This window comes from Tasmannia lanceolata, unplaced genomic scaffold (assembly GCF_043159265.1).
Source record: "Tasmannia lanceolata isolate RefF3 unplaced genomic scaffold, GAP_Taslan_0.1 ptg000019l, whole genome shotgun sequence".
NCBI classification, from domain to species: Eukaryota; Viridiplantae; Streptophyta; class Magnoliopsida; order Canellales; family Winteraceae; genus Tasmannia; species Tasmannia lanceolata.
The window spans coordinates 12,302,895-12,329,942 of record NW_027518696.1 but is presented as its reverse complement, the minus strand read 5'-3'; the positions used below and the strand labels follow the sequence as shown (position 1 = coordinate 12,329,942).

The window sequence follows — 27,048 nt, the reverse complement described above, 5'->3', positions numbered from 1 at the left end:
AACATGATGGTGATGTGCAGCTAATGGGACTTTCAGAAAGCCCTTTCACCTCTTTTTTACAAGGGTTCCTTTCAGTTTAGACTTCCTCATAGTATGAAGATGATGATAAATTATTAAATCTAGAAGATGATATTCACTTCACATGCCAGTTTTTTGCTAATTCCTTTCTTTTATTTATTAAAATTACACGAATAATACCCTTCACACTTCGAAGCTCTCCCTCTCTTTTTGACAATCCTGCATTAATATTATAGCTATTTTCTACTTATCTTCGATAATCAAACCTCTCATTGGAAAGAGGGAGGTTGACAACATAAATTTTGTGATCATTGTTTGCCATATTCAGATGAAAACAGAGTACAAAAGGAAAGCTATCCATTATTAAGAACATTAGAATAACATCCATCTCATCTATGAAGGAAACATCCGTTATTTATGAAGATGAGAGACTAAGAAGACTACCATGTCTTTTCTAGGTGAAACCAGAATAAAATGGAATTGTAGTTGATGTTAGCCACTCACTCCCTTGTATGAAGTTTTCCACAGTGAACAGATTTGCCTCTGTAGAGTTAGTGATGGCTTTGTAACCTGGCCAGGTTACCCTAGCACTAGTATTGGCACCGGGCCCCCTGTTCTTGTACTCTCTGTAATAAAGAGTGCTCAGAGCAAAATCACCAGACCATTCTAACCACCCTGCAGGGTCAATCAGATCATCCAAAAAGGACTCCATAAAAATAGTCCTAGAATAATTCTTCCATGGTCGACCAAGGTATGTCTTAAAGGAAGATTTAACTGGGATGAGATCCGATGCAGCTGTCACTTTACAGTTTTGGATTGAAATACCAGTGTTCTCATTTGGGTCTACCCTTCCTTGAGCAGTGAAAATATTTTTCTGGTTGGGATCGGGCTTTCGTGCATATAAATTGCAATTTTGGAATACTACAGCTGCATCTCCGAAGATGAAATCAACAGTTCCATAGATATCACACTCCCTGTAAAACTGTCGAAGAGAATGGACGTATAGAGTATCTTGGTAGCCCACAAAGCTACAACGGTAGAATGCGGAGAAATCGGCACCACATCGTACTGCTACGGCTTGGTGTTTGCTAGGGCCTGCTGAGTTCTCAAAGGTAATATCACGTGCTAGGAATCTGTCGCCCACCACAGCTGAAAGGAAGTGTGAATAAGAGAAATGTTTATTTTCACCTTACAAATTTGAATTCTAATTTTTTCCATCTCATATATTTAGGCCCTGTTCGTTTCAGATTGTGACAACCGAACATGGCCTTAGGAATGTTAAGAGGATTTGAATAGATAAAGCATAACTATAGAACAAATCTATTTAGCTGCCATAATGATATATGGGTTTTATATGCTGTGTGGGCGTGAAGTCTAGAGTTTTTCAGTAAGTATGGTAGGGCTCACTTCACAAGATGACACAAACCAATCATTTGCCAGGCCACATTATCAATAGGCTGTACCATGTAGATCATCTTCGTGATCCTAACCCTCTGGTCCATAAAGGCTTCTATAATGTGCAGTCCCTCTACAGATCGGAGGATTAGGATAATACTACAGTAATGATCTATGAGTTACAGCCTATTTACGTTGTGGTCCAGCAAATGAACGATTTGGATCATCCTATGAAGTGGGCCTCACTTTAATTTTTGTAAAAAAAATTCAACGTTTCACATTTATTGGATTGATTGATCATGTTCATTCCACTAGTGCTTTTAGATTATGTGGCAATGGTCCGTTTCTAAAGACCAATCTTGGGTGATGGACACAACATCCCACCATCCCGACTGCCACGTACATTACCAAAAAACATATGTTCTATGCATCATCCTGTTACCATTCTTCCTACGCCTATCATGCATGGGTCACACATTGATTGTTATGAACTGTCTACTTTGTAGGTAGGGTCTCGATGAACCCATATGGTCCAAAGGACCATCCGAATCCAACCTTAAAGGGACAGGATCTAGACATATGTATTTTAGTAACAATAAGCCATATGTATTTTTTTAATGATTCACGTTTTTAGTATTCTATCATTCATCTCTCTAATCTCTCAACTCACCCTCCTCTCGTCCTTCCATAAACATTGACCCTAAGTCCTAACCCAACTGCACCGCGGGTGCCCTCTTCTAAGAGTTTTAACTGTCCAAAATGTAAGTGGGGGCTACTAGGATACTGGACGGTCTAACATGAACTGTGTTGGGTTCCACACAAAAGCAAAGATCCCATATGGGGTAACTGAAAGGGTATGGATGGACTTATAAGGACATGGGCACCTTCCCCTTAACGGCTAGCTTTTATGGAAGAGTTCAACCCGGGTCCCAACGAAATGACTGAGACACATGAAGTAGGATCTGAAGAACACTCTCAATCCTATTAGACGGATAAGGGATTCGAATGGATCGTGACTAAGATATAAGTAAATCCGATCCGAAGTGGGTCTTTTGACACCCCTATTGGAAGGTTCCACCTTGGATTGACCATAGTCCAAAAAATCAAACATCTTAATTAAGTATTACGTGCCTTTAATTGATTTGAACTATTGTATATTTATCTTTTCTATTTTCTATTGAATAGATTTTGATCGGATATTAAGGATCATCAGATCAAAAAAAAAATGTTGGCAATGAAACATAAAGATGAGATCTACTACAATTAAGAATGGCTTAGATCAATCATTGTCAGTCTCACATGTACAATAAAGACTAACAAGCATGGCATCCAAGGTTTAAAATTTCGGTTTCGGTACTGGTTTTGGACCCCGAAATTAGATCAATCATTGTCGGTCTCACATGTACAATAAAGACTAACAAGCATGGTATCCAAGGTTTAAAATTTCGGTTTCGGTACTGGTTTCGGACCCTGAAATTTCAAAATTTCGGTCAAAATCTAGTACAAAAATCGAAACTAATATTTTATTCAATATTAAATTTTGGTGAAATATTAAATTATTTAAAAAAAAAACAGATTTTTTGGGTCAAATTTCGAGAAAACCGAAATTTCGGCCGAAACAAATGACCGTTTCGGTTTTTGGTGGTTTCGGTGTCGGTGTCGGTGGTTTCGGTTTTTGGTGGTCCCGGTGTCGGTTTAAGTTTCGGTCGAAATTTAAAACCGTGATGATATCTACTATACTTTGATAATGAGACAAACTTTATCTTGTCTTTTCCTTTTTAATTGGCAGGTGAGAGAGCTTTAAGGGAAGTCTGATAGCTGTTGACAGCTGGTCACATAATAAAAGACAAGGTGTCATTACCAAAACATGGTAATGCAAATATCAGTGGCCTATATATGTATAAAATATCGGTAGCAAAACCCCTTTCTTTTGAAAATGCGCATAAAGACAAGGAAGTGAGATCCCGTTTTGCTAGCAGCCCTCTTTCTTGAAAATTCACGGATTCTTAGAGGGAGAATGACTACAAAATGGGTCACTATTTTTCAATACAATGCAATATTTGGGTCCTACAAGGGAGAATATGGGAGCAGATATCATTTCCCCTTTATCAATGAGGGGAGGTTATATATTTGCCCCCTTTTCTTCCTCGGGCCAGCCCCATCTATTGCATTTAATTACTCTTTTAGACTTTTGCACCACAAGGAGGTGGGGCAGTGAAGAAAAAAGGGCAAATATACCATTCCCTAATAAAAGCCAATATTTTTGTCCTACTCGATAGAATAAGGGACATTGTAAAAGACAGAGATGTTGATATTAGAGAACGTGATCATCAATCCACATGGTCTTCGTCCCATCCAAAATTGACAACAAAAATCAATGCTAGATTTTCTTGGTGGAATCCTAACTGAGGTTTGGTCAGGCTTGAAGGAAGGACCTTGAATCGTATGATCAAAGTATTTTCAAGATATTCTATCAGACCAACGGTCTTGTCCCATGCCATCAATTGGGCACAAAAATTGCCTCTTACCATTGGTACTAAAAGTTAGGGGTGTAACTTGGGTTGGGCTCAACCAGATTTTGGCTTGGGTTGGGTTGGGTTGGCATTTTCAACCTTGGCTATCCGACCCAAACCTGACCTCTGTCCTCATTTGTTACCGTGATTTTCTTATGATTATGTTTTTTTCTTGTTTGTTTAAGTTTGGCCCTAGGTGAATCCGAACCCAACCCGACTCAACCTGACCCGATAGGTTAGATAGGTTGGGTTAGGGTTGAGATATTTAGAGGCGGGTTGGGTTAGGATTGACCATCCTCAACCCGAGGCTTGGGTTGGGTTGTGTTAGGGTTGAGGGAATGTTATCTCGAGTTGGGTTGGGGTTGGGCTCAACCCAATCCAACACAACCCGAGTTGCACCCTTACAGTCAAAGTTCACTTTCCCTTATTCATGAGTCACAGTTACCGAGCCCTTTTTAATGACTTCGAATTCTTCAAAACAATGGCATTTTCAGTAACAGTAACCGTTACTTTAATTTAATTTAATAAGAACAAAAAGAACAGAAAAAAAAAACAAAAAAAACAGAGAGACTCACCGACAGTCGCTGATCGGAAAGTTGTCCACCCATCGACCACATTCCGGCTAGCCTTCACCACTGTCTTCCCAATCCCATCCCCAATAAACATTAAGTTGGTCTTCTTCTTATCCACCTCCACATTCTCAAAGTAAGCCCCTTGCTTTATATAAATCACAAACCTTGTATTAGTAACATTAGGTGCTGAAGCCACGGCCTCTGAAATTGTAGTGTAATTCCCACTCCCATCTTTAGCAACAATCAAATTCACCTTAGTATTATTCACACTTGTTTGCAAAAGCCTTCTATCCTTCTTAGAAATCCACAAAGGAAAACCATTCCTTACCTCACCATACTCCGAAAAAACCTCTTTAGAACCTTTTTTCTTCTTGTGTGGAATTTTCTTAAGCATAGCTAAAGAGTTGCTGACCAGTTTGGAAATATGGTGCAATCTACCTTTGATCAAACCCCTCACCTTCCCATTTGTGTTATAGAACCCATCAAGACAAGTGTATTGGTTAGTGAAAGCCGCGCTAAGTAAGGTTTGAAGGTCATGGAAATGCTTAGAGGCTGAGTTCTTTGAGAGGTCAGAAACACAAGTGTGGAGCTCGGATATGGTGGAGTCTAACAGTTCTAGACAGTCATCAAGCGCGAGTTTTTGTAAGGGGTCGAGATTTGGGAGGTGTTTTTTGATGCCTGAACAGTTGGATTTGGAATGAAGGACAGCTAGGACAGTGCTATTGACTGTGGATGAGATAATCTCAGGGATGGATTTTGAGGGGAGGTTGGGGAATGAAGAGAGAGTAGAGATACAAAGGTCTGGGTATAAAGTGCCTTCACATGTAGATTTAGCAACTTGGAGATGTCTTCGAATGTGTAGGGGTTTTGAGGGTTTTGGGTTGTTTTTTGTTGCAAGGAGGAACAGGAGTATGGTGGAGATTAGAATGGCTGAGAATAGGATGTGGGTTCTTCTCTTTGGGTTATACATGGTCTCTAAGAAGTGGGTTTGGGTTCTTTGGAGGTGATTTTATTGCAGAGAAGAGAAGGGGACTAGATTTTATAGTTGGATCTAGTGCATTTGGGATAGGGATTGAGTGATACTGATGAAGCAGAGAGGGGGTGGAAATATGACTTGGTAATTGAGTACAAGTGTTTGGACTTTGGAGTAGTAATTTACTATTTGTTAATGGGAACTGTTAGGAAGAAATGTGCGTATCAGGGAGTTTCTTAACATCGCGCTCCACCACTTGTTCAATCACACTTTAACAGCCCACATGGTCTGGTACCATCCCACGTGGACATCCCATGCTGAAGATTAAGTCCTGTAATAATCAACACTTTTGCTTTTCTTGGGTGGGTCATGATGGATCATAAACGAGGATTTATGGATAGACCGGCAAAATGTGACCCAGACCCGCAGGTCGACCCGGCCCGCCCGTAATTTCCGGGTCCGGGTCAATCATTCGTGACCCGTTTCTAAATGACCCGCAGGTCAACCCGGCCCGTAAAACTGGGCGGGTCAGGGTGGACTTGCTGGTGCCCCTTTTTTGGTAAAAAAGAATCGACTTAGGGTTTCAATTTTTTTAACTAAAATCCACTCGTCTCTCTAACAAAAAAAATATTGGAGCTTAGGGTTTCTCCCTCCGTCCGGCCCTCCGTCGTCTTCTCCAGCGATCCTGCTGGAGATCCGATCTCAGCTCAACCTTTATCCAATCACCATTTTGTTACACAAATCTAATCCCTTTCTAGCGCCACCACCAAATCCTATGATTTCTCTTCTTGGCAAGCAGATCTGAGAGAGGGAGTGAAGAGAGAAACAATTGAGCTTTAGGAAGGTTCCTTCATTCTCAGATCTGAAAATGAGAGAGAGAGGGCTAGAGCAAAGCAAAGAGGGAGCTGAAGCTATTAAAAAATTTATATTGGATCTATAAGATCTGGAGATCTTTAGATCCTAACGAAGAGAAGCAACAATCTTCTCCATTGAATGATTTTATAACAGCACTCTGATTGAAAGCTGGAAACTCCTACGTAAAAGATCTCCAGATCTTATGGATCTAACGTGAAACAACCTGTTGGAAAAAAAAAATCATGGAACTCCGTGAAAATTCATGGAGTTCCGTGAAAGCCCTTGTTCGAAAAAAAAAAATGAAAAGGTGTAATCCACGGGTGACCCGCAGGTTGACCCGGCCCGTGTGGGCCGAGTGCGGGTCCAAGCTTAGTGACCTGTAAAAAATTTTGGGTCATTTTGACCTGGCCCGTTTGACCAGGACCAGTGTGGGCCGGGTCAAACCCGGCCTGCCCTGCCCCGTCCGTTTGCCAAGTCTATTTATGGATCAAGATCGGGCCTACCTCATAAGATCAAGCTGTGCTCCACCATTTCTCGACCGTATTTAGTGGGACTTAAAGGTTCCCACTTGGATCTGCAGATTGTAAATCATATATTCATAGTTGGATACTTGGATTTAGGATCTTTGGCCATAAAAAAAAAAGGGAAGAAAAAAACAAGAAAAATAGAGGGAGACAGCATACCCATAGCCAGGGGCGGAGCCAGAAATTTGCTCTAGAGGGGGTAAAGAAGGATTTTTATACCGTAATCAATAAATGTTGAGATTTCTCAAATCATATCAGATCATGATTAGATCTGATCTTGGTGGATGTTGGTTTAGATTAGGATGTGGTGGATTAGGGAAGTTAGTTTAGATTAGGATGATCTTTTTATCTTTATCTCCCACGTTTATCTTCAAGTGCTTATTTAAGCACTAGTTATCGTTAATTGTAAACATCTGTGATAAGTCAAATCCTAAATTTGATCCTAGCTTTAAAAAAATCCTAAATTTAACATGGTATCAGAGCCAGGTTGATCTGACCACACACTGAGCAAGACGCTTCCGACACCGTTCTCCGGCGGATGGCGGCTGATCTAGCCTTCCGCCCGGCAACCGCTTCTATCTTCTTTTTTTCTCTCTCTCACATCAGCCTCTTTGTTTGACTACTCAACAGACACCTTCAATATTAATCCAACCATTCTCATCAGCCCTTTTCTGCCGTAGCACCTGGCATCCTTTGCTGCGATGAGATCTTTGCTGATGCCCTTACTCCCATTGACGGCTCGAACTCTTTCCATCTCAGCCATGAAAGCAGTGCAAATCATCATCGACCCAAAGCCACCATTCTTTCTCTGTCATTTATCGTTGTTCCCTTACTGATCTCCCTCCGTCATGGTCCTCACTATTGATGGCATCCAAGATTTCTAGCCATTTTTTTCTCTAGTTTTCATTAGCCAACCACAAAACTCTGATTTTTGTGTCATCGCAGCGACACTAACCTATGGCAGATAGTCTCGATCAGGGAATCTACCAACCCTTTCTCTCCTCCTTATGTGAAAGTGCTTAAAACCCCCATTTTTTTATATCTGCACCCTTTTCATACACCGTCCAAAATTTACAATTGATGATTACCGTCGTGATCCTAGCCGCTAGTTGTCGTTCAATTTGTTCTTCTTTCTCTTTGAAATCTTCTTTTTCCAATTTATTTCAGTTGAGGTACCTCTGTTGAGGTACGTGCATGAAATAACTACTCTACTCAATTGAGGTGCTTCAGTCCCTTGAGGTAAATGCCTTGGACCCTTGGAATGCGTGCCTGAGAGAGTTTTCTTGCCCATTGGGCTCATTCTCACCAATTTTGGCATTGGTCCATGGTGACCCATTTCATGTTGGCTCACCCATCAAGGCCTTAAGTTTATCTTCGTTACTCGTCTTGTAAGCGACTTTATTTCGACAACCGGAATCTATGGACATCGGTAGGAAGCATCAGTCATCGTTAATGGACCTTCAACTTCGTGTGCATTACTCTAGAAGATTTGGCAATATTCCCCTTGAGTGTGTTGGGGGTGTTTTTTATTGTAATTGTTTGGGGATTTTTATTGTAATCAATTTGGGAATTTTCATTGTATGCAAACATATATAGATTTTCAATCAATATACTTTTGAGGGGGCATGTTGAGATTTGTCAAATAATATCAGATCATGATTAGATCTGATCTTTGTGGATGTTGGTTTAGATTAGGATGTGGTGGATTAGGGAAGTTAGTTTAGATTAGGATGATCTTTTTATCTGTATCTCCCATGTTTATCTTCAAGTGCTTAGTTAAGCACTAGTTATCGTTAATTGTAAACATCTGAGATTATTATAAAATCAAAAATTCAAATTATTACACAAATTTCAATTCAATTTGCTTTTAATCTTAAAAACTCATTCGCATTTATTAAAAGCTCATGCTGCGAAGAAAACCCATGGGATTTTTACAATCAACCCTGATTTTTTCTTTGTATATGAGCAAGATAGTTATCCAAACTAAACATATATGAACACAAATTTAAAATCTATAATTTTTTAATTTTTTTTTTTGAAATGGTAATTTGCAATTTATAAATGCCAACAATATATCTCTTATATCTTATGTATTTTCAAAAAATTAATGAAAAATTCTCGTTCTACCTTGTTATATCTTATGTATTTATAGAGTTTCATATATCTCTTACAATTAGGATCACTAAATGCCAACCATTCAATGAGTAAATATTGCCTCATGTGCAAGTAGGATAATTTGAAATTAATCTTATCTACCAATGGGATGTTAACGCCCTATTTCTTTTGGATTTGAGAGCCGATTGTCTAAAAATGATAATTGGAGTCAAAACTAAATTAACATAAATTTTGAGTCCAATTATCAGTTTTAGACTCACAACTTTCCACCTCGCTGAAAGTTCTAAACTATATCATAGAAAGATAAATATGAACCTAGAGATTTTATATGGTGAGTGCTGAGATGACCCAAACCTTTGATCTGTAAAGGGTCTGCACATTACATTAACCCCTATAGATTGGAGGGTTAGGATCATCCTATGGAGATGGTCTACATTGTACAACCTATTTATGTTGTGGCCCAACAAATGAACGCTTTAAAATGTCAGCGTGTTGGAACCTTTTCCCTAATGTCAGCGTGTTGGAACCTTTTCCAGCGCTTTCCAGTCAGGCTCTTTTGAAAAACCCAGTGGTCATCCAAAATGAGCGAGAAATTCAAATTCAAGCTAAGAAACCTGCTAACCCAAATCCCCAGCTTTGGAATGCCCTCATTGATAAGCTTCATTATGCTACCCCCATGAAGCTGGATTGTCTGTCTTCTCCAATTTGATCCTCCAAGAAAAAAGTAATAGAATTTGAGGAAAATGATATCTCTTTGGCTGAGAGCAGATGGGTCATTGTCTGGTCGGATTCCTCATTGGGAGAAGACCTTATTTCATGGCTCTGAAAGATCATCTTCTCCGAAAATGGCAGATTAAAGGAGAGTTTAAAATTTCTGCTCTCAATCATGGGTTTTTCTTGTTCAAGTTCAACAATAGTGAGGATTGTTCTAAAATCCTTGAGATGGGAACTCACAGTTTCGGCGGGAGGCCCCAAATCCTCCAGCGTTGGTACCTTGATATGCCCCTTATCAAACCAAATCTGGCTAGCATTCCCGTTTGGGTGAGGCTCCCGGATCTCCACCTTCAATTTTGGACCCAAAGAGGAATCCGTAAAATTGATAGTGGTATTGGGAAACCCCTATACATGGATACTTCTACAGCCGAAGGCTCTCGTCTTCTCTATGCTCGCTTCTGTGTTGAAATAGATGTCGATGCTCTTCCTTTACCAGATTCTATTGACCTCCAGACTCCCTCAGAAACCATTACTCAGCAGATTGAGTATGATCAGCGCCCTTCAGCTTGTTTGTGCTGTAGAGATTTCAGCCTTACAAATGCAAACTGTCCGAAAAGCAACACTCAGCAAACAAAAAAACCAAATCAGGAATGGAAAAAAACCCCATTGAGCCTGTGAAGAATTCTGATGAAAAAGACTTGAATGAAGAGCCAATCTTGGCCCCTTGTCTGGAGATTTTCCTTGTGGGAGAATCTTCTTCATCATTAAAAGGAGCGGTCAAAGCAAAAGGGATTACAGAGAATAGCATTAGACCCACAATAGTTTCAACTTGTTAGAAGAGCATGAAGAAGAAGAGGGCCAACCCAAAACCTTTAACGAATACTCTAGTTTAGACGAAGAGAGTGAAGACGAAGAGTGTGAAGACAACTCTGGATCAGAGGAACCTGAAGAGACTCCCTCACTTCAAACAAGCATAAAAAGCCCTGGAGTCTCTCCAAAAAAGAATGTATCATGGGCGGAAGAACTCAGTGAAGTCCACCTGACTCAAGCCGAACATGAGGACGGTGAAGAGGAGACCCCGGATCTTGGACAATCAAACTGGCAGGAAGTTCCCAGGAGAACCTGGCCAAAGCGCTCCCAAAGAGCCCATCTCACCCCCTCAAAATTAGATGATTATGTAATTCAGAAGTATTGATCATTTTGTTCTCTTAGGCTTAGTGCTTGTCGCTCTTATTTGTGGAGCCTTAGTCCCCCTTCTCGCTTGTTCCGAGTTAGGGTTGGTTTGTGATCTTATTGTTCTATCTTTTTCTTTATCTAATAAATCGGTAGGGGTCCCTGTTAAACCCCAGCTTACCCATAAAAAAATAAAAAATAAAAAATGAACGCTTTAGATCATCCTGTGAAGTAGGCCCACTGTAATTTGTGAAAAATACTAGAGTTTACAAGCACTTACCCTATAAATCTCAGCCACTCTCTCTCATATAAAATATCAGCTTCTCTCTCTCTCTCTCTCTCTCTCTCTCTCTCTCTCTCTCTCTCTCTCTCTCTCTCTCTCTCTCTCTCTCTCTCTCTCTCTCTCTCGGTTAGGTTTCCATCTAACGCAAAACAGTCCCACCAAAAATTGTGGGCTTTCTTAACGAAAAACGCTGCCCGCATGCAACACCAGATAAATTTGGAGAAAATTTGGCACATCCAAAGTCCAAACCAATGAAAACTCGCAAGGCATTATTTGTCAAAAAAAAAAAAAAAAAAAAAAAAAACTACTAATTCTAATACCAAAAAATCGCATAAAACTAACAGTATTAAAAAAAATCCCATTTTTTATGGGGCAATTGCCCCCTGGCTCTGTCCCTACCCATAGCCATTAGGTACGCCATCCTTGATTACCCTTTTCCGATGCCTCTCCTTGTGTTCAATACAAGAAATATAGGTAATATTGGCGACAAACTAAATCCATCGCCATAAAGAAAAAAAATCTGTCACTTTAATTAATTAGCGAAAGAGAGAGAAATTAAAGGGAATAGTCCGGTCATGTGTGGTAGAAAGAGAAAAGGAGGAAGGAAGAAGAAAAGAACAAGAAAAACTTGGGTAAGAAAGAAGCACTCAATTCTTTAATCTACTCGAATAATCATCAAAAGTGATGAAAAAGCTGTAAATTGGCCTATAAATAGGCATTTAAGAATCTATAAAAGACTAAAACTCCCTGAGTAATAATGACTAAAATAATCCTAACAATATTAAATAATCCCCAAAATATCCCTAAGAACAATAAAATAACCATAAAATTGGTAAAAAGATGGAAATAAAACTCTATAAACTAAATAATATGGAAATAATCTCCCAGAAACTAAATAACATGTAAATAAATGCTTAGAAATCCTAATGACAAATATGCCTCTTATTTAGCCCATAATCCGCATCATGCAGATTTATTTTGGTCGCCAATTGTCACTAATTAACAACAGAAATAAACCCTTCCTAATATGTAATGATTAAAAGAAATCATCGTTAAGATCCATTTTATTAAAAATAGATGGAAGGGAAAAGTTGGCCTTTGACAGCCTTCTAGACGTACTAATTAATAAAGCAACTATAGTCGGTTGGTCCTCAAAGAGACCTTTAACATCTCAGACAAGGATAGCCAGTTCTTAATTCTCGGCATTTTACTCTTCACAGTGTGTCAAATGGTTTTGACTCCAATACTCTAATCATATCAAACGATAGTACATAAGTGCATATCTAATTTAGGAAGCCTAACTTGTAACCTAATATATGTTAGACTATATTGCCTAAAAGCAATAAGTTTATTTCAAACTTGATGATATTATTGGGGAAATGATAAATGAGCCCATTTTCATCACTTGGGACACCCAGCAACAGTGTATCAATGACTGCAGAGGGGCTGATGTACTTCATGTCAGAAGGACTCAACGGATTTGATTGCCAGGTACACTGTAGTTGGGTGTCCCATGTGATGAAAATGGGGGCATTTATCATTTCCCTATTATTGATTTCATAAGTATTGACTATTATTGGGTAATTAAAAGGAATGTTGTTTAATTACCGGACATATAACTTCCCTAGGTAATAATGTAAGAATATTAAGCCTTGAGTCTAGGTAGATTCCAATTGAGAACCATTGGTAAAGTGATCCCAAACACTTCTTATACAGAAATAAATTTTGATGCACTTTTGATGGTAGGCTTTTGATGCAGGAGCATCCCCTAGGCATTTGATATCGGCCCACATGGATCCTTTAGACTAGAGTTTCCTTTATTTGGTCCCTTGCTTATATAGTTTTTGGTATTATTAGTTTAGTGGATTTATTTCTTTTAGGGAAATGTTATCAGTAGTAACTGTATTTTGATGAGGGCACTCCTCACTTTATTAAAAGTACGGTATGGCTGACCCCATAGGGTGATCTAAACGGTCCATTAGATGAGCCACACCTAAATAGGTTGTGCCCCAAAATTTATTTTCATAGGTTGATCCTAACCCTTCGATCTATAGACGGTTAGGGTCAACCCTCTAACATTCAGATCGGAGGGTTAGGATCAACGTATGGAAAGGATTTTTGGGGCACAACCTATTTAGGCTGTGGCCCATCTAATGGACGGTTTGGATCATCCTATGGTACGGGCTATACCATACTTTTAATAAAATGAGGAGTGCCATCATCAAAATACAGTAGTGCTGATAACATTTCCCTTCTTTTAATGTCATTTTACAACATTAGGTGTAGTTTAGGGATGCAATGTTGTATTAGGGCTGTGTTATAAAGCCCCTTCCTTACTCTCTCTCTCTCTCTCTCTCTCAATTTAGTTTTTGGATGATTTGAGTTTTAGAGAATTTTCTCTTTTGAGAGAGCTTAGCGCCTATTGTATTTTCATCTTCTTCCTTGAGACAGTGGAGTTCCAAGTTATTGAATGTAGCTTTTCTTCCATTTCCCCCATCTAAACTTGTTGAATGCAAGAATTTCATTTCGCCGACTCCGTGCTTGATTGAACCTCGTGCGTCCCCTCGCTTGTGGTAAGATCCAGCTCCTTATCCCTTAAAAAAAAATCCCAAAGAAAATTGTAGGTTTAATTTCAGTACAATCTACATCAATTTGGTTTCAAAACTAGGTTTGCAGAATTTCTTAATTCTTGCGGATCTTGGAAATAAAATTAAAAGATCATGAAACCTTTGTGCTGTAAATTGTTATTGGGAAGATTTGGATCCGAGAAATTCAGCATCAGATCAAACTGAGAGTCGTTGCTCTCCAGGGATCTAATTGTTTTAAAGCATTGTTGGAGGCTTTTGATAAATTGGTTGTGGATTTCGGTTCCTGAAATGGTCGTGAACCGTTCTGATATTAGCCTCCATCTATGCATGCAAGCTGTTTGAAGAATTAGCTACAAAAGGAATCCTCACTTTAAACCTAGTTTAATTGTCGAGGTTCTTCATTTGGATCTAATGTTCCAGTAAAGAGTTGGGCTTGAAAGGGGTTTTCATGTGAGTGTTCCTAAAGACACCGAGATATCTATGCTCTTTTCATTGGTTGTTTAAGCATGTTGCTGAAAATGGAGGTTCTCATGGTAGCTTGACTCTAATTTTTTCCTGCAACCACAAATTGTTTCATGGAAATGATCCTTCAAAGCTAGTGAATAGTTTCTTTCAAGTTTACTTAATTTGTTCAAGGGTGAAATAAGTGATGAAATTTGCATGTTATAGTTGAAATGCAGCCCAGGTGTTTGTTTTTGGGCTTGAGCAACATAAAGGTTGCCCTGTCCTTTCTAGCTTCAACTTCGAACAACAGCATAGTGAATCTCTCACCAGGCGCTTACTATTATGAGCCTGGGAAGCATATTGTTGGGCAAAGAGTTCCATCAGTGGGTTAGCTCCTGATAAGTCAACCCTGTTGGGGCTCCAGTTTACAGATCTAGTGTCCTAAGAAGAGACAACGGAGCTGCTTCTTTCTGACACCCTTATATTCATTAAGCTTTAAGCTCATCACCTTTAAATAGATCGGTACTACCCACTAACCAGAGCAGCCTCCTAGCTTACCACAATTGAAGTTAGGTTGCCAATTTTCTACCAGGGCTACATTCTTAACTGTGGAGACAAGTTCAGGCACAAGTATTCTAGCTACATACATATGATATTGCTGATTTGTTGACATGTTTCCTCACAGGCTAGATGCCTAGTTTAAGCCATCAAATCAAATCCTGATCATTCAAGAACCATATCTGAATTCTGAGCTCCTGGGATCCAGTTGGCTTTGTGTCACAATACTGCTAATGTGGTTAATTCTATGACGGGAATTCACTTACATTGAAGCCAACCATCTTGAATTCTCCTTTTTGTTGCCTTACAATTTGGAATGCATTAGTTTCCTTGTTTTAGTGAGAAGTGGGTGTAGTTTCAACTATGCATTATTGAACCGTGATATGAGATGCACTAAAGAACTGCATTCAAACCACCATTGGAATCTCATATACTACCTCAAATCTGCTACAGGTTCATCAGTCCTTCAGTGATCATTTTGCCCAGTGACAGACCATTCAATATTGGAACAATTGGTGATAGGCTGTCCTCACAAGTCATTCCCATTCCAACTTCAGAACTTGTACAGCCTGAACTCCCACTTCTAGCTTCCTCAAATTGGGTATCCAGCAAGATTGAAGCATGGCTTTTAGAATTCTCTTTGCAATAGTCTGGGACAGGAACTAGCACATTTGTTTTGAAATTGCCAAAAATTTCCGAGCCAAAAAAATTGTTGAGCTTGAGTTTCTGTTGAGTTCCTCTTGAACTAAACCAAAGTGTCTAGCAGTAAATTTTCCACATTGGGTGCTTTGAGCAGAAATTTCAGTTTGCTTGGCTATTTTTGATGTCATACGTTGTTGATGATTGAAAGTTTTGTATTGGTATTTTGTTCGCTGTTATCTGTTTTCTCTGTGGCATATACAATTCATATCTGTAGTTGGCTGCTATTGTGTGTGATTGATTTGGCATGGATCAGCTGAAGTGTCATCCACTTCTTGATCAATTGTTGGAATATGGGAAGACGCAAGATGCACTACTTGAAGAAATATTAGTAGAAAATGGGATGGGATTGCTTCTCATCACAACCGGCCCCCTCCACCGAAGAAGAAAACTTTTCAAGAAGGGGAGAAGGTTGGAAAGAAAGAGGGAATGCCGAGGTGGACAGTCCCGAGGCATGACTTTCATCCTTCCAGCGACAGGCGACTTGATTCTCATGTTGAAGCTACCATTCCCAAAGTCTATGGGAGCATGCAAGATCAAGAAATATTTGAGTGGGTACCCGTTGTTGATGGGGTATTGAATCCAATCAAGTACCAATGAAAGAGCAAGTTGCCATGGTTGTTTCGAAATTTTAAGACCGGCTTATGGATTGGTGGAGCTCTTTGACATACCGGCGTAGAGAACTTGATGAAGCACCAATCAACTCAGGGGCTTAATTGAAAAGGGAAATTACAAGACATTTCCTATCTTTCGATGACCAAATTCAGTTGAAGCACAGACAAAGGAATGCAAGGGCCACTCTTCCACCATCACAGCCACATAGGGTACATTCTCACCCTCATTCCATTGCTAGTTCCTTCACTACTCGTTTTGATCATGATGACTACAACCAATATCCCAAAAGTACAATGCCTGTGCAAGAAGGTGATGAAATGGATTAGAAATGTGATGAAAGTGAAGAGGAAATCAACCATGATCATCCGTCACTAGTAGAAAGCCAAGAAGAAGCAGAAGAAGACATTATTTTGGAGCCGGATGATGGCATAGAGCTTGATGAGGCTAGTGTCACTACAGATGAGCTAGAAGTAGCTTCTAACCATATTGAAGATGAAGATGAGATGCATGAAACTATTGGGCAGCAAGTACACTTGGAGCTAAGTAATGAAAATGATGTCCAAGTTACTTCTATGCTTTGCATTGATGGTGGACATACCAATCATGATGAGCTTGAAGAAGAGGCCAATGACATCCTAGAGGAAGATATCAGTAGTGAAGAAGTTGATGAATTGGGAACAATTGAAGAATACTTTGAAGATGTGAATGAAGAGTTTGCTAACGATGCTTCTACGGTGGGCGTTCCTTCATTTGATAGCTATGAAGGAGAAGGTGAAGCAAATAAAGAGCTTGAATTGTTTTATATGGTTGATATGACCATTGGTTTAGAGAGTGATTATGAGGCAGATATTGGAGATACTACTGGAGATGAACATGGACCATCATTCTGGGATGAGAATAACAGTGGGGATATCTATGGAAAGAAACCTATGGAACAATATGAGGACATTTTTAGCCATGACAGTGGGGCTTGTATATTTTATTCTGTGGACTTGCAGGTTCTTCTCACAGATGCCAGTACAATTCAGGATGGATTTTATGAGGTGTATCCCATGGCCTTGCACCATAGACCTTTTACCATATTCTCCTTCCACCATGGCATGGGTTTGCAATTGGGATCTTTCATGAATCGCACTATCCATGAAGAGGTTGATCGAAGTCATAGCAAGATGATGATGGGTGTCTACCGAGGGAATAGTAGCAAAAAACAGAACAAGGTTATCTTTGTGTTTGATCCCGATGGAGTCTCATTCCTGTGGTCGATGGGAACCCGAGACGAGTTCTTTCAAGAAGGGGAGTTTGATGCAGAGCATCCCCTAGGCATTTGACATCGGCCCACATGGCTCCTTTAGACTAGAGTTTCCTTTATTTGGCCCCTTGCTTATATAGTTTTTGGTGTTATTATTTTAGTGGATTTATTTCTTTTAATGTCATTTTACAACATTAGGGGCAGTTTAGGGATGCAATGTTGTATTAGGGCTGTGTTATAAAGCCCCTTCTTTAATCTCTCTCAATTTAGTTTTTGGATGATTTGAGTTTTAGAGAATTTTCTTTTTTGAGAGAGCTTGGCTCCTCTTGTCTTTTCATCTTCTTCCTTTAGATAGTGGAGTTACAAGCTATTGAATGTAGGGCTGGCAATTTCACCCGAAAAAGCGGGGATCCGCCCCGCCCCGCCCCGTTTGGGGAGGGGATTCCCCGATTTGAAAGGGGAAGGGGAAGGGGAAGGGGAAGGGGAATATAAAAATTCCCCGGTGCGGGGAGGGGAAGGGGAAGGGGATGGAGTTGTCCCCTCCCCGCCCCGCCCCGCTACGCCCCGCTAATCAATGCCATTTTTTTGTAAATTTTTAAGTGTTTTTTTTAAGGAAAACTACTAGAAACTCTGTGGATCGGCTACAAGATTCCCCCAAACATAAACTTAGCTTGTCTTTTCCTTTTAATTAGCTTCTGAGAGCATTTTGGGAACTAGAATAACCTTTTCACAGATGTTGAAATAATAAAGACAAGCTGAGAGCCTGAGACGCTGAGTGTATGCAATTATCAAAAAATCGTAGTGCCAACAGAATTTTAGGGTTGGATTGCAGGTTTTAATTTTCAACAAGAAAAATTTAGCTACTAGAAATTTGTTTCATGTCAGCACTAGACTAAATTGCAGTTAAAGAAATAAGTCATTTGTTGATTTTGTTCTCTTCTCCATTCTCATTTCTCATGCTCATCTGGGGGCTAACATGCTATACAGAATGAACTAATGAACATTATTTTGCGTGTGTGAGCGCCCACTTATGGACTTTTAAAGTTCATTGTGACTACTGAAATAGTTACTTTTTGCACATTGGCTGCCTGTTAATGAATGTAATCCTGGTGCTCATTTCCTATTTATCATTCCATAATTTATGCAGAAAATTGCTGAAAGATGAGGTCCTGTTGTTATTTATGTTTGTTGTCTCATCCATGCATTTCTGATTTGTCCATCTGTTTGTTGATCACATGAATAGAATCATAGCATTCATCACAATATTGTCTGTAATGGACGTAGAAGAAAGAAGCTCTGTTTGCTGGTTTGGTTGGGTTCCAAAGAGAGGGCGGGGCGGGGCGGGGATTTTGTCCCCGAAGGATGCGGGGAGGGGAAGGGGAAGGGGATTAGATATTCCCCGCGGGGAGGGGAGGGGGATTGCCCACCATCCCCGCAGAGGGGAAGGGGAAGGGGAGGGGGAAAATTCCCCGCAGAGGGGAAGGGGAAGGGGACCCCAACATCCGGCCCCGACCCGCCCCGTTGCCACCCCTAATTGAATGTAGCTTTTCTTCCATTTCCCCCATCTAAACTTGTTGAATGCAAGAACTTCATTTCGCCGACTCCGTGCTTGATTGAACCTCGTGCGTCCCCTCGCTTGTGGTAAGATCCAGCTCCTTATCCCTTAAAAAAATCCCAAAAAAATTGTAGGTTTAATTTCAGTACAATCTAGAAATTACACCTCCGATTGCGCTCTACATCAGCTTTCACATATCGTTTTTGTTGGGAAAGTTGCCATATTTCCCACCCACCGTGGGTTTCTTGGGTGGGAAGGTAAAAGCCAAAAGAAGAAAGCTTGGCTTTTAGGTTTTAGGCAAACCTAAGTATAAAACGAGATTTTTTTCTCTCGTGTGGGTGTGTGAGGCATAGAGAGTGAGAAAAAGAGAGGTGAAAGAAGAGGGTTTTCTTTTTCGGTTTTCTCGGGTATTCTCTTGTGGGTTTTTTTCTCGGATTTCTCTCGGTGTACGGTCTTGGGTTTGAGAAGCAAGGAAAGGGTTGCGGGTTTGTAGGTTTGGGTTAAATCCATTGTAATCCTTGTATAGTGTTTTTCTCATAGTGGAGGACCGTGTTTCTCGCCCGTGGAGTAGGCTTGGCCGAACCACGTAAAATCTTGGTGTTCATCTTGTGGCTTAATTTGTCTATTTTACCTTTTCGTTTAATTTGTGCACGATCGGATTGATTTGTCCGGCGGATTTTCTCAACAGTTTTTATTTTTCCATGCAAAATTTTCATAGAATCACATATAGTTCCCACATTAACCCACTCGATTCTGAGCAATAATATATATATAGCAAGCATGGAATAACCAAACGTGCTCCCTTATGAAAGCATAACTTTCCAGTTTGATGAAGAGCTTGTTTAAAAGCATTTTTTCATCATTTGGGTTTCCTATCAATATGTTTTTTCAAGCAAATGAAGAAAGGTATCTAAATCCCTTTGCTATTATCTTTTCCTCTTTATTAATATAGAGGAGAAGGAATAAAAGGAAGATAAAACCCTACCCTGCAAGACAAACCAATCCCACATTCCTCCCCATGCATAAAACCTCTCTAAAAGGCAATCAACATCATCTCTTCCTTCAACATTAGAATAACCTAGTGATGGCATTTGCTAACACCCTTCTCCTATTCCTCCTCCTTCCTACATTCCAAGCTCTTTCCATTCCTCCTCCTTCCTATGAAGAAATCCCGACTGTAGAATCCATGATGAAACAAGCTTGCTTCAACACCGCAGATTTCAAATCTTGCCTCTCAAATTTCCAATCCGAATGCGAGCGAAAGGGCCACAATAGCATCATTTCCATCCTCAAAGCTGCCGTCCAGGCCACAATCAATGAAGTCCAAAGAGCCATTGAATTGGTTTCACTGGTCACCTCATTGTCTACTAATCCCCGAGAACAAATTGCAATTGAAGACTGCCAAGAACTCCTCGATTTCTCCATGGACGAGCTCGGTTTATCCTTAGCTGAAATGGAAAAAATCCGATCTGGATCAAGAACCATGGAAGGGGAAGGAAATCTGAGAGCATGGTTGAGTGCAGCACTGAGTAATCAAGACACATGCTTAGAAGGATTTGAAGGGACAAACGGTCACGTAAAGAATTACATTCAAGGGAGCTTAGACGAAGTGACACAACTGGTTAGCAATGTGTTAGCCATGTTTAAGAGAATTCATAGCACACCTCTAAGACCACCTAGAAATGGGACTACAAACACAAAGAATTTTGATTTCCCGACATGGGTTTCGGATGAAGAACAAGAACTCGTTCGCGCAACTCCTAATTCGATGCACGTGGATGCTGTAGTGTCGATCGGTGGAAGTGGAAGGTATCGATCAATCATGGATGCCATTAATGGAGCGCCCGATCATGGCTTAAGGAGATATGTTATCTATGTGAAGAAGGGGCTGTACAGGGAGAATGTGGACTTGAAGAAGAAAAAGACTAATATCATGTTAGTAGGGGATGGCATGGGGATCACGGTGGTATCTGGCAGTAGGAATTTCTTGCAAGGTTGGACTACGTTTCGGACCCCTACTTTTGGTGAGTTTCTCCTTGCCTTCTTTTATTTTCAGTTAGTGGTTTTTGCAATATGTCTCTACTTTTCCTTATTTGGAACTGACAATTTAGATTTAAGCACAACCATATATGTTTTAATATTTGAACAAACCCAGCTTGTCTTTTCTTTTTTAATTGGCTCGTGAGAGCTTTTGGGGAAATGCAATAACCTTTTGACAGCTCGTTTAATAAACTATTTTGTGCTGAAATCATTTCCCGTTACAAATAGTCCATTTGAGAGAATTTTTTCAAATCGAGTCCTGCCATCAATTTTTTACCAAATTACTCGTGGTAGATTTTTTTTACTCATAAATGATCAAAATATCCTTACATGTGGGAATTTTTTTTTTTTTTTACCTCAAGTAAAAACCTGATTTAATGTGGGAAATGAGAAAAGTATTTCCTTTTTTGCACTTCCTGTCCTTTGACCGATTGTGGGACCGCCCCATCAAAAAATTGGGTAAAATTTTGAGCCCCACCTAATGCATGGATTTGAGTGGAGACTGTGGAGTCGGTGGGACCTACCGCATGAAAACATGGTGTAAAATGGTGGGACCCACCCTATGCATGGATTTTGGGGGAGATGGTGGGCCCACTCATGGGTGTAAAATGATATAGGCGTGCAACTCAGATCTAGTCGGGTCGGATTGAGTTCAAGTCGGGTTTGGGTTGAGGGTTTGGGCAACCCGCCCCGAGTGAAACCTGACATTTTTTATCATTTTTTTTTTGTAAGCTTAAAAACTCGGTTGGGTCAAGTTGAACTTGGGTCAGGTCAGGGTCGAGATGGAAAAAAGGGTTCCTCAGGTTGCGTCGGGTTGGCCTCAACCCAACCCGAGTTGAACCCCTAAAATGATGGCCCTACAATATGCATGATTTTTGGTAGAGATGGCGGGCCCTCCCATATCAAAACTTGAAGTGTCAAATGAGGGCCCTACCCATACTATGCAAGAAGTGAGATGTAAAGAAAGAGAATGGCTAAGATTTGGAGAGAGATAACCTTAATCTACTAAGTTTCCTAATCTAATCCAACTACTAAATCCAATTAAGATATTCTAACACAAATAGTATGTAGTGTATGATCCTATCTAGTAGGGGTGTAAATGGATATTCGGAAATTTGATTACCGTCCGCATCCGAATCCGTTTCAAGCGGATATTATCCGAATCCGTTTATGAGATATCCTGCTCTTAGCGGATGCGAATTTGGTAAATGGTATATCCGATCCGTTTAGCATCCGAATCCGAGAAGTAAATCATTTTTATTTATTACTAATAATATCATTAATATTTATTTTTAGTAATGACACACTATCTTTTGTTTCTAAAAGAAAAGTGAATTTTCTTTTTAGAAAAAAAAAAAAACAAAAACAAAAAGTATTTTGGGTAGGAAATGAAGTACTCTCTCATTTTAAGAGAATTCTTGGACTTTGACATGGCTTCTTTATGAAGCAACAAATGTGGGTTGTAGGATGAAAGAGATAAATGGATGATGATAATTGAAAGAAGATGGCATAACTTCTAGAGAATTCTAATGTGAAAAGGCCATCTAGGTCATTGATGGTAAATGGATGGCTCAGATCAATTTTTCAACTTAGGGTTATATAAAAATCCAAAATGCAATTAAAAGAGGGGACTTCTAAGGAGGAGGAAGCTGAGACACCTCTTCGGCATTCCTTGGTGCCTCCAACCCCACGAAAATCCACCGCCGCCCCTCTCCACCTTCTCACAGTCATCTTCATCACCGCCAGTCACCTCCATCTCCAACCCAATCTCCATCTCCATCCCCACTTCTCTTCATCTTCCACCATCAGCACTCTCACTTCCCATGTTCAAAATAGGCGAAACCCATTCCATCATATACAAAAAAAAAAAAAAAAAACCCAAAGACCACTACCAACACCATCATCCATCCCCACCGCCTCTCTCTCTCTCTCTGCCTTTTTTTTTAAAGGAAGAAGAGGATCCCAAATATTTTAAGGTTTGAGAGTTAATTTTGTGAAGAGAATGTAGAGGTCTAGTTTTAGGGTTTGGAAAATTCATTCGAGGAGTAAGAATGAGAAAAAAGATAAAGTGCTGCAAGAAAATATTCGAATTTACAGGATAAACGGATACGGATAGTATCCGAATTCGAACAATATTCGGCGGATACGAATTCAGTAATAGATATTAAATATCCGTTGAATCCGAATCCGAATTCGGATAGTGTATATTGTAATCGAATTCGGATATAGTCATATTCGCTCCGAATTCGATCCGTTTACACCCTTACTAACTAGAGCAATAAGTAAATTTTTACATGTGAAATAAAAAGTTAAAAAAATACCCATATAATTCATACTAAACCATGCTATGAAAAACTAATGAGGCAACCTTATAATTTATACTAAACCGTGTTATAAAAGGGAAATGTTATCAGCACAATGATGTTTTGATATTTGCGCCAACTTATCTTGTCATTTAGTATTTAAAGACATGTCAAAAGGTTATTACAGTTCTCATAAAGCTCTCACAAACCACTTAAAAAAGATAAGACAAGCTAGAACACACAAATAACAAAACGTGGTTGTGCTTATATCATTTCCCTATAAAAATTAGTAAACTATAATATGGTCCCCTATAATATTTATATTGAATCATACAAAATTTATGACGTTACACCTTCGGTCTCTTTGCCGAAACATCTGACCATTTCCTTCTTGTGCAGCCGTTTCCGGCATGGGATTCATCGCAAGGGACATAACCTTTCGCAACACTGCAGGACCCCAGAGCCATCAGGCAGTTGCACTCCGAGTCGACTCGGATCGGTCGGCCTTCTTCCGCTGTAGCATTGAAGGCCACCAAGACACATTATATGCTCACTCGCTCCGCCAATTCTACCGCGAGTGCAACATTTACGGAACAATCGATTTCATATTCGGAAATGGCGCTGCCGTCCTCCAAAATTGCAAGATATTCACTAGAAATCCATTGCCCAACCAGAAAACTACCATCACTGCCCAAGGCCGAAAGGATCCGAATCAGAGCACCGGATTCTCTATACAAAATAGCTTCGTTTATGGGTCCCAACCTACTTACCTAGGGAGGCCTTGGAAACAGTTTTCTAGGACAGTTTTCATGCAAACATACCTTAATAACCAAGTTCGGCCCGAGGGGTGGCTTGGATGGGCTGGGAATTTTGCTCTAAACACATTGTATTATGGGGAATACATGAATTATGGACCTGGGTCAGCATTGGGCGGGCGAGTCCGATGGCCCGGTTATCATGTGATTAGGGAACCGTCAGTGGCGAATTTCTTTACAGTCGCACAATTCATTGATGGGAAATCGTGGTTGCCGGCGACTGGAGTGACCTTCGCGGCCGGTTTGACTTCATAAGTTAATTATTTATTGGTGATCTCAAATTGCATCACTTGGATTGAATGTCTTTATGAGTCCATTAATTTTTAATCCCTAAGGCCTTGTTCATTTTAGATTGTTGGAACGGAATGTGGACCCCAAACCTATTCTTGGACTCGAGATTAAGTTCAATAATTTATTGGTGATCTCTAATTGGGTCACTTGGATTGAATGTCTTTATGACTCCATTCATTTTAATCCCTAAGGTGTAGGGGTATAGGAAGGCTAGATTGAAGGCCGCCCTCCAATTTTTGTGCCCTTGCAAAACTTGGATGAAAGGTAGGGGTGCAACTCGGGTTGGGTTGGGTCGGGTTGAGGCCAACCCGACCCGACCCGAGGAACCCATTTTTTCAACCTGAACCAAACTTGACTTGAGTTCGACCCGACCCGAGTTTTTAAGCTTATAAAATAAATTTTTTATAAAAAAATGCCGGGTTTCACTCGGGTCGGTCACCCAAACCCTCAACCCGAACCTGAACTCAACATGGGTTCGGAAAACTCAACCTGAACCCAAACCCTACCCGAACTCAACCCGACTTTTTTTCGGGTTGAACCTAATCCGAGTTGCACCCCTAATGAAAGGGCACCCCACATTTGTAAAAGTCAACGAATGGGGGTGCCCTTTCATCCAATTTTTTGCAAGGGTGCCCCTGATGTTAGCATTCGTCTACTTAGAATTATGCCTAATCTCACTATCTTGTGAGAGTCAAAAATCAAAATTATCATTTTACCAGTGTGTACTAAAATCGGTTAGGCCATGTTCGTTTGAGGTTATGCCCACCGATTGCGAGTCCAAAACCAATTATATATTGGACTCAAAATTAAGGGGCCGTTTGGATACGCAGATTCTATAATCCAGGTTTTAGTTTGAAAACAGTGTAAAAGAGGGTTCATGAGCAAGCTGCAATGCTAACAGTGTTTCTTTGATTTTAAGTAAGAAATCTAGGTTTTAGAAATCTCTCCCCTATCCTGAGATTTCTAGGGATGGTTGCATGCTCTCTTAATTGCTGTCGGAAAGATGGGCGAGAAATCAGAAAATGATGATTGGTTTCATTTTTCTCTTGTCTCCCATCCATGATTTTGAGGAAATCCAAGATTCTAAAATCCACATACCCAAACGGCCCCTAAATATAAATTTGAGACCTATAATTGGTTTTGTGCTCATAATCGGTTGGTATAATCTTAAACGAACAGGGCCTTAGTATCTCTTTTGTAAACATGTACAAATTAAAGCAAATCCAAGGAACTCCACAATTAGATATACGACATTGAGAAGAGAAAGATTTCTGGGTCATAGCCCTTCCATGGGGGTTGCCCTGTGTGTGTCATCGAATAACTGGAGTCCACTCTACGTTTGTCTTTACTCATCCAATATCTTAAAACAGAGATCTTATCCTAATGTTCAGCTTCTAACATTGAGATGTGGTACATAGGAGGAAACTGCCTAGAAGAAGACGTATATGAGTATAGATGTGAGTGGTGGCGGAACTTAGCAACCATGGCCAGCCTGTTTTGGCATACACTGTATTTCAAATGCTTGTATTGAAGATAACTTCATTTAATTTCTTCTTCATTTACAATCCCTAACTTGGTTTGAACTTTGATTTTTGTTGCACCAAGATCTAGCCATATTGACTAGCATGATTTTTTAAACCATTCAATTGTTACGATTATCATTTAAAAATAAAGGGCGGTGATATATTCGTCCCTTTCTTTTACTTGAAGACAACTCGTATTTATGAATACTCTTTTACACCAGGGGGGCGTCCCAATAAAACAAAGGGGCGAATATATCATTTCCCAAAATAAATAATCCACCAAGGCCCTGTTTGGATTGCAAGAATTGGGAAATTTTTTTCATCAGAAGGCCTCCTTAAGTAAAAATTGAGTAGGGCCTGGTTCAACTTATCCTTTTCTGTTTGTAAAGAAACTAAGAAATTTTAGAAAAATATTAGTTTTTCCTTTCGGACCTTTCCAAGCGTTTAAAGAAAATTCCTGCAATCCAACCATGGGCTCAAGTTATTAGTGTGAAGGACCACAAAACTGGACCTCCGATTAATATCACGAAATAAATGTATATGCATCTAACTTCACGTACATTTAAGTAGAACGCGTGATCAAGTATAAATGATTAAATAACACTAACTCTATGAGCTTAACTGCTTAAGCTCTTGGAGTAATTGGTTATTTCAAAGGTATCAGTGTTCGAGGTGCGAGCCTCAAAAGCCAACAACTCCTTGATGTTAAAAATCCACATGCCATGTGTACATCCAACCCAAAAAAGCGGCGTCACAACTGAGAAGTTTTGAGGTTTAAATGATTAAATGACACCAACTCAAACCACTTAAGCTGTTGGAGTAACTAGTTGTTTCACAAAGGCAATGCATTAACGAAAAGTCAATTATAGTTTTTGTGCTGTTTGCGCATGCTTTATTAGAAGGGATTTGCTAGACAATTTCGCTTAAAGCAACCTCTCACTTAATGTCTGGAGTAATTGGGTGTAATGCTTCAAGCAACCTCTTGCTTGACCTAACAGCCATTTCACAGCTCACTTTTGAAGGAGATTCATTAATTAAATGGATTAAAAGGATCTTGCACTTTGTACGATTCAATGCATTAAATATGTGTTTTGCTAGGCAATTTCGCGGAAAGCCATGTCGCGGCTGACTTTTGAACAGCCACACAGGCTCACTTTTTGGCAGATTTTGTTTTATTCATTTAATTCCTGATGTGGATGTTCTCCTTTGCAAACGTCCGCCCTGAAATGGCTT

The 27,048-nt window shown here is 39.9% G+C and overlaps 4 protein-coding genes across 5 annotated transcripts; 3 read left to right on the top strand and 1 right to left on the bottom strand.

Moving 5' to 3' along the window:
• Positions 1–358: 358 nt before the first annotated feature.
• LOC143852594 (pectinesterase-like) lies at positions 359–5,673 on the bottom strand. Its single transcript, XM_077362047.1, has 2 exons — positions 4,502–5,673; positions 359–1,167 (listed from the first exon to the last, which is right to left on the bottom strand). The coding sequence occupies exons 1-2, from the start codon at positions 5,466–5,468 to the stop codon at positions 473–475; spliced, it is 1,662 nt and encodes a 553-aa protein (XP_077218162.1). The 5' UTR covers positions 5,469–5,673; the 3' UTR covers positions 359–472.
• A 4,060-nt stretch (positions 5,674–9,733) lies between these two features.
• LOC143852323 (uncharacterized) lies at positions 9,734–10,357 on the top strand. Its single transcript, XM_077361712.1, has one exon. The coding sequence runs from the start codon at positions 9,734–9,736 to the stop codon at positions 10,355–10,357; it is 624 nt and encodes a 207-aa protein (XP_077217827.1).
• Positions 10,358–13,454: 3,097 nt separating this feature from the next.
• LOC143853134 (uncharacterized) lies at positions 13,455–17,618 on the top strand. Of its 2 annotated transcripts, none has more exons than XM_077362864.1 (2): positions 13,455–13,708; positions 15,179–17,618. In XM_077362864.1, exon 2 carries the CDS (start codon positions 16,543–16,545, stop codon positions 17,365–17,367), a length of 825 nt encoding a protein of 274 aa, XP_077218979.1. In that variant the 5' UTR covers positions 13,455–13,708; positions 15,179–16,542; the 3' UTR covers positions 17,368–17,618. The 2 variants fall into 2 exon arrangements, with proteins under 2 accessions (XP_077218979.1, XP_077218978.1); XM_077362863.1 differs by having other exon boundaries at positions 14,393–17,618.
• A 2,227-nt stretch (positions 17,619–19,845) lies between these two features.
• On the top strand, positions 19,846–24,301 carry LOC143852788 (Plant invertase/pectin methylesterase inhibitor superfamily). The gene is made up of 2 exons (XM_077362389.1): positions 19,846–20,867; positions 23,586–24,301. Exons 1-2 carry the CDS (start codon positions 19,928–19,930, stop codon positions 24,254–24,256), a joined length of 1,611 nt encoding a protein of 536 aa, XP_077218504.1. The 5' UTR covers positions 19,846–19,927; the 3' UTR covers positions 24,257–24,301.
• The last annotated feature ends 2,747 nt before the right edge of the window (positions 24,302–27,048 follow it).